Source organism: Lactuca serriola, chromosome 9 (assembly GCF_051521515.1).
Source record: "Lactuca serriola cultivar US96UC23 chromosome 9, Lser_US96UC23_V15, whole genome shotgun sequence".
Taxonomy (NCBI): Eukaryota; Viridiplantae; Streptophyta; class Magnoliopsida; order Asterales; family Asteraceae; genus Lactuca; species Lactuca serriola.
The window spans coordinates 9,829,253-9,842,986 of NC_136416.1; the positions used below are offsets into that span (position 1 = coordinate 9,829,253).

Here is a 13,734-nt window from a genome sequence, read left to right on the forward strand (position 1 = left end):
TCAATATAGCAAGAAAGAGAAATTAAAAATGAGAAATTACCTGAACTAACCTTACTCATATGATCCGATTGGAAAGCAACCAAACCATATTTCCCAATATCTTTTGTACAAACTTCATTTAACAATTTCCTTATTTGTATGAAGAAATGAGACTGGATATAGATACCTACCTAGAAAAAATCAATAAACAATTCAATTTTTATACTCATACATGGAACTTGGCCTCTAAAAGATTAATCATCTAATTCACAAACTTGACAGACAGTTAAATTAAGATGAAAAAGACCTAATGTTGAATCAAAAATACATTTTTTCATCAAATTAGGAGTCAAATAAGCAATGTAAACAAAAACAACCCTTTTCATCAAATTGGGAATCAAATAAGCAATGTAAACAAAAAACAAACAACCATCATGCTTTCCTGCTTGGTGCTTTTTAAAAATTAAAATCATCCATTTGACCTCAAAAGTCCGTATGAAATTCAGAAAGTTAACTTTTGAGGTGCCCCTGCAATTCCTCACAAGTAACCATGATAACAAATAATAAAAAAAAAGATTAAGAACCATGTGACCCTGTTAGCGATGGATGTTAAAGGCATATAAAGAAGAAAGAAAATTACCAAGTGTAAATAAAGGGCAATTTAGTCCGTAAATTAGTATCTGAATATCCAACTTTTACCGCACAACAGAGCAATCCTCCTCCTCCATCAAAGTTGGGAAATCAAAACCCAAAGCAATAGGAAACCAAAACAAGGACCCGATAGTAAAAAAACCAAGAGAATGTCAAAATCAAGACCCTGTAACAAAAAGAATTAGGAATAAAAAAATTGCTATGTGAAAACAGATATTAGGGATTGAAAATCAAACAAAAAATAAAAAAGAACAGGTAAATTTATACGAATTTCACCAAAAAACTTATATCCATCAAGTAATAGCTCCATTATCACAAAACATTTATGAGAATTTCACCAAATGCCTTATATGCTCTTAAATCAGCTTCAAGAATGCAATGGGGTAAAAAAAATTTACCATCGATGTATGAAAGATAATCAGCTACAAGAACACAAAAGTTTTGTCTTAATATGTCGATCTCTATTTCCTTCGGTTTTAACTAATCTAAAAGAGTAACCTTTATATGCTTTAGGTGATATATAGAAACTTTGGGACTCAAAGAAAGACAAAAACCGATAATAGATAACTTATGATGAAATAAAAACATGTACCAACAAAGGGAATTTGTAAGGATAACATACCTTACTGTAATCCAGGAGGGAGGCGATATAAACCCTAATGATCGACAACATTATATGAGAGTGAAAGAGAGAATGAAAATATAAAAGCATAATCTTGAATCCATACAGATTTAGGGCTCGATTGTGAGAACAGACCAAGTTTTTTCCATCTTCATCAAATCACAACAACCCTGGTGTTTTTATCGCTTGGCCTTGTGGTGGGGGTTCGATGATTCATGCTTAACTGAGCCTCATGATTTCACTGTCGTTTGTATGACCCAACCAATCTAAGATGGATACAGAAAAATCGATGGGAGAAAGAGGAGTATGGTTTGAGAATGAGAGAAAGAATGTGGTGGAGGTGACAAGGGAAGTAGGTGGTTGAAGGTAGAAGGTATTCAACGGTGAATGAGATAAGGGAAGGGTGATATAAATTGTAAAGAAGATGAACATATGTATACCATCACCGGGCGAAAAAATAGTGATATAGTGGAGAGGTTGTTGGGGGATAATGAATGAGAACTTGGTGAAGAGGCAGAAATCGAAGGAACATTGGTTTAACTTTGACTCATTCATTTGTTGAACCTTAAGTTTGTGATGCATAAATTGCTTGTAAATATTGCAGTAATGTTTGTACCTCCTAAAATTCAACATTTAGGGGTAAATACTTATTAAGGTATAAAGCTATATATATATATATATATATATATATATATATATATAGAGAGAGATATATATATATATATATATATATGTTTAGGTGTTTAAAGTAATTCTTGTGTTATTGTATACATAAATATGGGTCAATCAAAATTAAATAAAAAATTAAATAACTAAATAAATAAATCAGGGTAATTTAGTAATTTGTTTAGTAAGTTCCAAAAATAATCCTTATAATCATGGTATTGACTTATAACCTAAATAAATAAGCATGTCTTCAATCTCCCACCCGATAAAGCCCTAGCATCGACGCTTGCAGTGTTCGGAAAGCCCTCACTGATCATCCAAAAATAATCGATGGGGGAAAACCTCTTCATCTTCATCTGATCATGATAACGCAACCCTAACGAAATAGAAGAAGAAGGGTGGCTTGGATTTGTAACCGGTCGGTAGCAGCGACGGAGGCACTGTAGCAGCGACGCCGGTGATCGACGAGCGGTGGGTTTCCTTCAACGGTGAGCGACAATGCGCTCTTCTCGGTCGGCTGCTAGGTGTCAATGAATGAAGATGAAAAGGGTTTGAAGAAGCGATACGAACAGCAATGGTCGGAGCAATGAAGGTTCGTCGGTCGGCTTCGCAGGTCGATGTGGTCTTCGGGCTTTGTGGTCGATGGGAACAGCAGAGAAGGAAGAAAACGAGGGAAAAAGGGAAGACCTATGGGGTTTGGCTAGACCGAAAGAAGAAGCAACAAAGTTGCGGTGGCCTTCAGTGGGTGCAAATAGGAGTTGTAGGGCGGCAGTGGGTTGTCTAGGGTGGTGGCAGTCGGCATTTCTGTCTGCTTTTTTAAGGTTTGTTTCTATTTTTTTTTTTTTTTGCTTGTTTTAGACAGAAATCAATAGAGGGAAAAGATGGGTGTTTAGGTTTGTTGTTTTAACAAGGAAGAGAACATGAAAACGGGGCTATTGACCATTGGAACAGAAAGGGGAAGGGGGAGTTGCAGTGAAACAGGTGAGCAGGGGGCTGTTTCTGCAGCCCCTTAGTTCTTCATATTTTTTTGTTTAATTTTTAATGGTAATGGAAGCAAGAAATCAGTGGCTTTTGCTTGTGGAATCGGTGATGAGCAAGGATGACCAAGAGAGGGTTGTTGCTCTCTTGATTACTAGGAATTTACCCATCTCTAGTGGTGTTCTTTGGTAGGATAACAAAAGAGAAGAACAGGGAGGCTTTGGTTGCTTCATTTGACAGAAAAGAGAAGGAAGAACAATGGTGATGATCTCTTATTTGATTGGGTTTTACTAGTTAAATAGTTAAAAAAAATCAATTCTCTTGATGGAGTACATTGTGATCTAAGGGAAAGAAAACATAAGCGTGTGGTATAATTCTTGAGATTGACATGAAGAACATAAAAGGAATCATGAATTCCAATTCTGTTGGAATGGAATCATGAATTCCAATTATGTTGGAATGTAAACTACAATTTGATTTTGTTTTCACAGAAGTTGATGCTTGAAGAACGGTTCGCAAATTTGAAAGTGATTTTAAACAACATTATTCTTTTAGAATGTATTAGTGTCGTTGTTAGATTTTGATGTTTTCTTTCCCATTTTGAAAGTTTTTTTAGTTTTATTCTTTAACAATAAATGTAATTCTTAACTATTGTTACTCGTATTCTATAAGAAATAATGTATTTTTTGTTTTTATTTTTCAATTAATTGTTCAAGAATTTGTTATTCTACAAGAAGTTTTTAAAGTCATGATCAAGAAATAGGTTCCATGTAGTCGTGAAATGGTCCATGTGGTCGTGAAATGACGAAAGTGTCATTCAGTTAACGGACAAAACTTAACGGAGTTAGCAATAAGGATCAACCGTCATAAGTTTTGAGAGCACAGGGACCATCTATGATTTTTTTAAACCATGGAGACTAAACTTTAGATCTTGAGAAACCACATAGACCATTCATTATTATTATTATTATTATATATAAAGAAATAACATTTTAAAAGAACGTAAATGCAATATTTAATAAAGCATTTTTTCGTATATAAATACGATTTTTCTGCATGAATACGTATAATATAAAGAAAAAAAATACTTACTGTAAAAAATTATAAACTTAAGGGTAAAAACGTAAAAAGTTGTAAACTTAAGGGTTTTTTTTTTTTTTTTGCAAAGTTAATATAATGGTAACTGCATGGAAAACTTGTTATAACCGGTAAAATGATAAAATCAAACATTTTTTTGGAAAGTATGAGGGTAAAAACGGACATAAAAAATCCAACTTTAGGCAAAACCGAAAAAAAAAACCCTGAAAACTTAAGGGTTTTTATAGTAACCCAAAAGAAAATCGATGAATGTGGTTTTTTAGGAGAAATATTTGAAATAAAGTTTTTAAAAAGTTTGTCATGGATTCTTTATGTTGCATAATGACTAAAAAGTTTGTATTTGACATTACGTTTTAAAAAATGTCATCTTAAATCATATATGCATATAAAAATAAATAAAATTAGAAAAAATATATAGAATTATTTATTATATATAAGAAGTCGTCTTAAATCATGTCTTACACATGATATGATTCATCATGACTTGTAAAAACTTAAGATTTAATGTTGCCATCAAGTTACTATTTGGTCTCTACTATTTGTTCGTGTTACGTGTTTGGTCCTTACATTACCTAAAAATATTATTATTTAAATATAGAAAAATAGTGGGGTAGGTTAGGTAAGGTGAAGGGTTGGGGTTGAGGGTATGTTTATTTAAATAAATTAAAAAATCAAGGGCAAAATAATTTTTTTAGGTAAGACATGAACTAAACGCATAACAAAAACAAACAGTAGAGACCTTCCAAGTTAAAAAAATAAGTTAGAAACCAAACACGTAAATTACCCTAAACCATTGGGACCATTCATGTAATTTACTCTTCATCAAATAATATGCTTAAATAGTTAAATTTTCACGAAAACCATACATTTGATGTGGGTATAAAATAGAGTTCTTTTTTTATTCATAAATACTTTATTCAAATACGTAATGAATAAAATACAAAAAGTACAAAATAACGTATTCCGTTTTTCCCTTGTCATATTCATTCCGTACGAAACTAACGAGAAAAGATTAGGATCCCACAAAAACCTTCTTCGTTCCCTTGTTTTTCTTTTCACAACATGTGAAAGTAAAAATTAAAATAAAAGAAAAAACAAAAAAAGGTAACTTAATATCGGAAAGTGAGAATATAAAATAAGAAAGAAAATAAAAAATCCTCTCGTTTGAATGGTTTACGAGATTAAGTTAATTTAGTCTTATTATGAAAAGCACCAAGTAAAATTGTTGTTGTTTATCTTCTTCATGAAGAATTCATCATAACCCTAACGAATTCCTCGTAGCTAATAACACCATCACCATCAAGATCAGCTTCTCGTATCATTTGTTCCAACTCTTCATCTTTTAATCGCTCCCCCAAATTTATCATCACGTTTCTTAGCTGCATACCGTAATAGTTTAATTATTTGTATCCTATATTATATAGTTTTGGGATAAATAAGTTTTCATTATATTTGTTATATAATAGTACAATATATAGAAATAGTTACCTCATCTGGTGAAATATAGCCATCTTGGTCTCGATCAAACACTTTAAAAGCTTCTTTTAGCTCGTCGCTCACGCTATCCTGTTAACTCCCGTAAATCATTAGTATAACAAATAGGCATTATAAACTTATAACAACATAATGGGACACTTACTTTCATTCTTTTGGACATGATACTGAGAAACTCATCAAAATCAATAGTGCCTTGTTCATTTCCATGATCAACTTCGTTCATCATCTCTTGGACATCTTCGTTAGTAGCATTTTCATTCAACGTCTGAATCACACCAATCAAATCATCCGTACTTATCAACCCTATTAACATAACGACACAACAAGATTCTAAGACATTAAGCAACTTAATTAAACCAGTTACACATTTTCTTAAATAAATAAATAAAAGAAAGAGAACATAAACATACCATCGGAATCCTTATCGATCATGGAAAATGCTTGACGAAACTCGTTGATCTGATCATATGTGAGTCTTTCAGCCATCTCAGCCTACTTGTTATTAAAAAATGGTGATTAGACAAAGATATATAGACTGAGAGAGGAGAAGAGTTTGTTTGCTTTCAATTATGAAAAGAATGGTTGAATAAATAACAACCAATGGCGTAGAAAATGGGTAAAAAGTCATAAATGTCCAAAAGAGAATTCTTCATTCAATAAATTATAAAGCAAAAGAAGTCGTTTCTTTGAAATTTAAATCGCTGACTCACATATCCTTGTTCCCAAGAGTCAACCAAAGCCTTAAACTTTCAGCTTGGACGATCTTGACTTTGGAAGATTTGTAAATTTTCATATATACTTTAATAAAAATATTTTATTATAAATTATAAATAGTAAAGGTGACCAAGTCAACAATATCTATAAACGCGCATGCAACGATCTTGTACTTTGTTTTCTTCTCTGCTAGCTTCTTATTGGTTTGATAATGCATTCGCCCGTTCAAATATATATATATATATATATATATATATATATATATATATATATACCATTACCTATAATTATAAATGAGTTGATTGGTTTGGTGTTAATCGATCTGCCAATTGAAAATTTTTAGTTAAAGAGATGGTTTGAATTATTTGAAAATTGTCCAGAATGAATTAAATGCACACGCTTTATAAATTGATTTATTAAAAAAAATATGGCCATATTAATAGATAGTTATAGTATTAAAATATATATAGATAAACGGTGTTGATGGGTCGACCAACTCGACTCAAAGCGTGTTAACATGTATCAACATATTAACTAGTTATAAAATCATAAAATATAGACCGAATAATAGATTTATATTGTGTAAATTAAACTGTAAAAGTCATTGATGCAAGTAATACTATAATATGAATAAATATATCTTGCTACACTAACAGAGTAACAGAAATATTATTATGCTTGCCAACAAATATTATTGTGTGATGGTTATAAACGTAATTTATAATATTTTATACATTTAAAACAAAATCAAAAAGAATATTCAACAAAAAATATATTATAAAGTCATAACTAAAGTACATTACCAGTCCAGTTAAACAATGTTACAGTCTTGCATGATTCACAGACTGATAAGTTCGTTTTACCAAACCCCAAATCAAAAGCATTGAACGAGTCATGGTCTAGTAGATCAAAGATGAAGTTACAATCTCTGATGCTTATGGTACAACTTGTTACAGCATCAATGACAAGGTTTAAACTTTAAAGTACAATTGAAGACTTCATCTTGGTCAAAGGTTTGAAAATATGAAGTCAATGGAAAATACCATTATATGTGGAAACTCTTCGATGGTCTTTTAAGTTGAGTATAAATCGGAGCATGCATGATACAAAAATTTACTAAGAATATTTACACATTTGGGTTCGGTTTGTGGCTTCTATTAAGCCATGAGGTAGCTTAGAAGTTAGAAGTGTAGTATATAGGTTTGGATTTTTCATGAGCTACTTTAGGCGATGGTTGTGGGTTACAACAATGTCATACTATTATTCTTTTGCTTCCTATTATTCTGCATTGTTTTTTAGACCAATTAATTCAACCACAAAACATAATAACACCAAAATAATGACCTTTTAACATCAAATTTTTTTCCTTCTAACCGTATACTAAAATTTTATAAAAAACATATTTTAATAATATTATAATAATTAATATTTTCCTTATCATTGTATTATGATTCTATTTAACTTAATTATTACTAATATTTAAAATTAATAATAACTAGAAGGTGTCCCGTTACAAGGGATTGAATGTATTTTTGCATGACTCTTCATGTGAATGTTTGCTAGCCTATTCAAATTAAGGGGGTGTTTATAGGAAAAAAAGAAGGTGTTTATTGCTTATTTTCACCACAATAACCTAAGTTTAAGTGTTTGGATAGAAATCCTTAAAAATCATCTTATTATAGTAAGAATAAGCTAAATAAGCTAATTTTAATAAACATTTCCCCCCTTGCTTAGTGCTTATTACTTATACCCACCACAGACAATTTTGCAAAAACTGCTTATTCATATCGCAATAAACTAATAAGCAATAAACTATAAACTAATTTATCCAAACACCCTCTAAGTTGATTTACTTTTACAACAGAAAGTGACTCTAATACTTTAGTGTTCTCCAAAAGTTTAACTCTTCTAGCATAAAAGAGCGAGTGAGACTTTACATAACACATGACAAAATTTAGGCTTTTACCAAGAATTGTTGAAAATTAATGCGAAACTTTTCAAACAATGTTTTAAACAAAAAAAACCTATGATTTACGAGACACCAAATAATTACAAAAGTGATAATACTAGAAAGGGGTATGTATTAATGCAAAACTTTTCAAACAACGTTTTAAATGAAAAACCTATGACAATACTACAAAAGCGACACCAAATAATCATGCTAACACATACAATGATCATAAAACAATAGCACATGTTTTAGTTATTGGGCCTTGCCCGACATCGAGTCCCGCCTAGTATACATAGCAGCACATAACATATGCAAGGGTCACACAGATTCCAAGCATCCTAACATAAACAATGAGGTCTGACATTGGTTCTTTAGACCTGCTAAACCTAGTGAGAAAACTCACATCGAGTGCTGAATATCACTGAAAAATCCATGGTTGTTGGTCCAACGAATCCCCGAGCTAATCAATACCAAAACAACACCCAATTAACATTTGGGTTCCAATCCATAATCATAAGTCCAACAATCCATACTTAGGGTAAAAAGACCATTTTTACCCCTAACCTAGTCTGGCCCAAGGCTAAGGCCCAAACTTAAAATCTAAAAGGAGCAAAACCAATTAATCATCCAAGGCCCACTTATGGCCTAATTTTCTAAATTAGGCCCAAACCCTACATGGGCCTTACCCTAAAGCCCAACAACGTTTCCTAGTCCATAACACTTGTACTCAGATAGCCCAACAAGAATCCAAGCATCCAAGCCTAATAAAATGGTCCAAACTCGAATCCCAAAATGCTAAGCCCAACCGTCTGAGTACGCGGGGCGTACTCAGTTGTATGCTAAACGTACTTGCTAAATGGCTTTTACGCCGTGCGTACAAACTTGTACGCCCAACGTACTCACCCGATAAGCCAAATTACACATTAAGCACTTAATGCTTAAGACCAGAAGCCCAAACCACATATCCAAGTCCTAATAAGCGTCTATAACCATAAAGTCACTGACTTGGTGAGTTTGCATGCCCCATAAAGACCCAACTTCAAAATATAACACTCTAATTTCATCAAATGGACATAAACTCTTGCATGGATGAATTTAAGCCCTAAAGGTGCCAACTTTATGAATCTAAACCCTCAGAAACACCAAGAGTGGCAACTCATAGCTCCTCAAGTGGTACCACACCTCTAGATCTCATTCTTAGGGCCAAAAGGGACCAAAACTCATACATAATAGATCTAAGCCATAAATAAACAAGTTCATAGTTTTATACCTCAAACAAGCTGGAAATGAAGCAACTAGTCAAAATCCACAAGCTCTTCCTTGATCCACCACCTTGCACCAAGCTTCTACTTCTTGAATATGGAGTAAAGCACACCAAAATGGACACAATGAGCTCAAAACACAAGGAGAGGCTTATGGTTTCGAGTATGAGGCTTAAGGGTCATGGGAGGCTGAGAAATAAGGGTTTCATAAGCCATAAGGATGAATATATAGTGTCCAACCCCGAAATCAGGGTTTTCATTAAACACACGTGTAACATCCTGTTTCGAATTGTTTCCCATTGTAGGGTGGTGATCAAGGAGTGGGTATTAGAAGACCTAAAACCCTTGAAGAATTGAATTATGGGCTCATATGGAGGTGGATTATGTAGTTTAGACTGAGGTCTTAAGGTATTAAGAAGTTTTTAAGACATTTTAGGGTGATTTTAACCTTTGCAGTTCATCTTTGGTGTTGGGCTTCATTAAGCGATGCAAAGGCTTAAAGCCTTCGAATTTATAGATCAAGTCACTTATATTTAGCTATTATGATGTTTTTGATGTTTATCTTAAAGGATTACGTCATTGGAATAACTTTTGGGTGGCCTGTAGCACCTGGTTCCTGGTACGTAAAATTTATCTTAGTATTTTTATTTTTAGCCTTGGACTCGGCGAGTTGTAGGTCCGACTCGCCGAGTAGAGACGGGATCTGGAGCATGTTTAAGTTGGCGACTCGACGAGTCCATATTCCGGACTCGGCGAGTCCCCGCTGTCTGATGAAACCCTAATCCCAAGGGTTTGCCCCCTATTTAAGCTAGCTTGTGCGGCCCAAGCTCGCCCCCCTTTCACCCTCAGAGCACCCTACATCAAACCCTAACTCGTTTCTTGTGAGATTGAAGTGATTAGAGTGATTCCTTGAAGATTTTGGGAGAAGAAGGAGAGTGGATCAAGAAGAGAAGAAGGAGACCAGATATCTTGGTGCTATTTCAGAGTTCTATGAGGTATATCTCTGCTCCATTCTGTTTGTATGCTTAAAACCCCATTAAAGCACCTTTTGAGCTCTTCTTGAACCTTTTCCAAGCTTGTGCATGAGGTAGAATTCATAATAGGTTGATTATCCGCTAGATCTAGTCATGTTTGAGCTCCAGAAGCTCAGATCTATAACCTTTATGGGAGTAAATTGCTTGAATGTCCTAGATCTACCTTCTTAGCCCTTATTTCGCCTTTAATCCCCATTCTATGCATTTCTACACGTAAAGTTGGAAACTTTACGTGAAAATCCTGCCCTAAGAACCTAGATATGTAGATGGCATGAACTGGTTTCGAGCAAGATCGAGGGTATAGTATTTGCATGTGGCAGACTCGGCGAGTCGCTCATCGGACTCGGCAAGTCGAGCCGCGAGTCCCTGAGTTTTTCCCCCTTTTTGTTTGTAACGACCCGTCTCTGGTATGTTGCTTCCATGATATTTATTTAGAAGTTTTCAAGAGGGACTCGGCGAGTCTATAGCCCGACTCATCGAGTAGGGACGGGATTTCGAGCACGTGTAAGTCAGCGACTCGGCGAGTCTGCCTGCCAGGAAGAAACCCTAAATCCCCGGGTTGCTCACTATTTAAGCAATGTTATGTGCCCCAAACTCGCCTCCTTCACCCTCTGAGAGCTGTGAGAAACCCTAATCCATCCCTTGATTGATTAAAGTGTTTTGTGTGGAATCTTGAAGGTTTGAAGAAGAAAAATAAGAAAGAACCAAAGAGAAGAGGTGTAGAGCAAAGATCCAAGGTCAAAATCAGAGTTCATTGAGGTATTTCTCGGATTCCTTCTGTTTTATGCTTTAAACCTCCATTAGAACACTTCTAGGGCTAGTTTGATGTTTTTTCCAAACCTTATAGTTGTATGGATGCCTTAATAGGTCGAGATATCCCTAGATCTGTTCATTTAGGAGTTGTAGAGCCCGAATTTATTGCCTTTTTGAAGATGCTTTGCATGAGAACCTTAGATCTAGCCTTTATTATGCTTTTTGAGCCTTATAATCTTCATGGATGCTTATGGGCACGTAAAGATAGATTTTTTACGTGCTAATCGAGTTAAGGGAGCCCAGATCTATAAGTTTTATACGTTGGATTCAAGCAGAATCGAGTTTAGAGTAGTTGCATGCAAGCGACTCGGCGAGTCGAGTCGCAAGTCCCCGATTTTCCCCTTTTTGAGCGATGCCGAGTGGGGACCAGTGAGTAGTAGAGTGGACTCAGTGAGTTGGAGGTCAGACTCAGTAATGGAGGGACTCGACGAGTTGTTCATACAACTCGGCGAGTCCAAGTCAATCTTCTTAGCTCGAAGAACAACTCGTTGAGTTGTTCATACGACTCGGCAAGTCGGATGCAGATTGCCTGAGTTTTAGAATCAAAAGGGAACTCGTCGAGTTGATGCCATACTCGATGAGTAGCCACGAGCAGGGTTGAGAAGTGAGAATAGAGACTCGGTGAGTCAGGTCAACTGTAGGTTGACTTTGACCGGGAGAGTTGACTTTGACCGGGGGTAAAAGAGTCATTTTACCCCAATGCAGTGATTAGTATTTGATTGAGTGTGTTTATGGAATTGTAGCCGGGGAGATACCGGAGCAGCAGCAGATAGCTTCCAGAGCCATACACACAGCAGCCAGTTCACGAGGTGAGTTTCCTTCCAGTAGGAACGGGTCTACGGCCACAATGTCAGCCCGTTTAGTTAGCAGTAGTTTCGGACTTCAGTCAGATGCAGTAGTTAGAGTGCTTGATGTCTTTGTGATTCAAGCATGTTTTGTGTTATGTGTTCCGGACTTCGGTCCGATGCAGTATATGTGTTATGTTAGCAAATACGTGTTTATGTCATGCTATGTTCAGACAGTTCCGGACTTCGGTCCGATGCAGTTAGTTCCGGACTCCGGTCCGATGCAGCTAGTTTCAGACTTCGGTCCGATGCAGTCAGTTCCGGACTTCGGTCTGATGCAGTCAGTTCCAGACTTCGGTCCGATGCAGTTAGTTCCGGACTTCAGTCCGATGCAGTGGGCAAGGCCCAGTATGTGTTTTATTTGTTATTGTGTGGTATGTGGTAGTTTGGGGGAGCTCACTAAGCTTCATGCTTACGGTTTCAGTTTTTGGTTTCAGGTACTTCCGCAAGTAAAGGGAAGAGCTCAGGATGATGGCATCGCACACACCACAACTTCAGTTTTTGTCCTGGGAGTTGATACAGTTTTCTTAGATATGTTTTGATACAGTTGTGACACAACTTTCTCACAGTATTTTAGTATGGTTTGAGATACATAGCGTATGGTTTTATTATATGATACTCAGTTTTATGATTTTTGGTTATATTAAAAATGAAATTTTCAGGTCGTATTTTTGGGATGTTTCATCGTTCATGCCGAGCAGAGTAGTGAGTCCTGGGTGGACTCGGTGAGTTGGAAGCCGAGCTCATCCATGAAAGAACTCGGCGAGTCAATTCCCCGACTCGGCGAGTTCAAGGAAACCTTCTTAGATCAAGAACAGACTCGACGAGTTGTTCATACAACTCGGCGAGTCACATTATAAAGTGTTCATCGGATGAAGATGAACTCGGCGAGTTGTTCACACAACTCGGTGAGTAGGATGAAGGACTTGGACATCAGTTTAGAAGGCGAACTCGTCGAGTCAATGCCTAGCTCGACGAGTAAAGACGGGATTAAGGACAATCAAATGGACGGGACTCGACGAGTTGGCGAGCCAACTCGGCGAGTGGGGTTAAGTGGAAGTTGACCCTCACTTTGACTTGTGACTTGATCAGGGGTAAAATGGTCATTTTACCCAAGGGGCAATTATCGGTGTTTGACTGAGTATTTTGTGGGAATTATAGCCGGAGGATTTCCGGAGCGACAGCAGCAGCAGACAGTCAATTCCCACACTGATCAGCAGCTATTTTGAGGTGAGTTACCTTCCAGTAGCGGTGGGTCTAAGGCCACAATGCCGGCCCACCAGTAGGAGACGTATGATAGATGATTGTCTCTGTGATATCATCTAGGTTGCTACTACATGATATGTTATATGCTAGCACAATATGTTATATGTGATAGTAGTAGAGTTCGGTTGTTAGGACCGGAGGGTAGTCAGACACCCCAGATATGCCTGACAGTATGTGATGTTATGTTTATATGTTAGCATGATCTGTTAGGACTTAGGATATGTGATAGTAGTAGTAGCAGGGGGTGAAATAGTCCCCGAGGTTCGGTCGTCAGGACCGAAGGGTAGTCAGCACCCCAGAATGGCTTGACATGGGTAGTCAGCACCCCAAAACGGCTTGACACGGGTAGGTCGGCACC

General features: G+C 36.1%; 1 protein-coding gene across 1 annotated transcript; it reads right to left on the reverse strand.

Annotated features, from left to right (window-relative positions):
* Positions 1-4,941: 4,941 nt before the first annotated feature.
* Positions 4,942-6,058, reverse strand: LOC145074550 (calmodulin-like). The gene is made up of 4 exons (XM_079020903.1): positions 5,902-6,058; positions 5,634-5,794; positions 5,483-5,560; positions 4,942-5,373 (listed from the first exon to the last, which is right to left on the reverse strand). The coding sequence occupies exons 1-4, from the start codon at positions 5,975-5,977 to the stop codon at positions 5,236-5,238; spliced, it is 453 nt and encodes a 150-aa protein (XP_078877029.1). The 5' UTR covers positions 5,978-6,058; the 3' UTR covers positions 4,942-5,235.
* Between the last annotated feature and the right edge of the window lie 7,676 nt (positions 6,059-13,734).

Excerpts from the sequence above, each read along its gene's own strand:
- LOC145074550 (XM_079020903.1), bottom strand. The coding sequence starts at position 5,977 with ATGGCTGAAAGACTCACATATGATCAGATCAACGAGTTTCGTCAAGCA. Across the intron at positions 5,795-5,901 it reads GATCGATAAGGATTCCGATG|GGTTGATAAGTACGGATGAT; the intron begins GTATGTTTATGT and ends TTATGTTAATAG. Across the intron at positions 5,374-5,482 it reads GCTATATTTCACCAGATGAG|CTAAGAAACGTGATGATAAA; the intron begins GTAACTATTTCT and ends TACGGTATGCAG.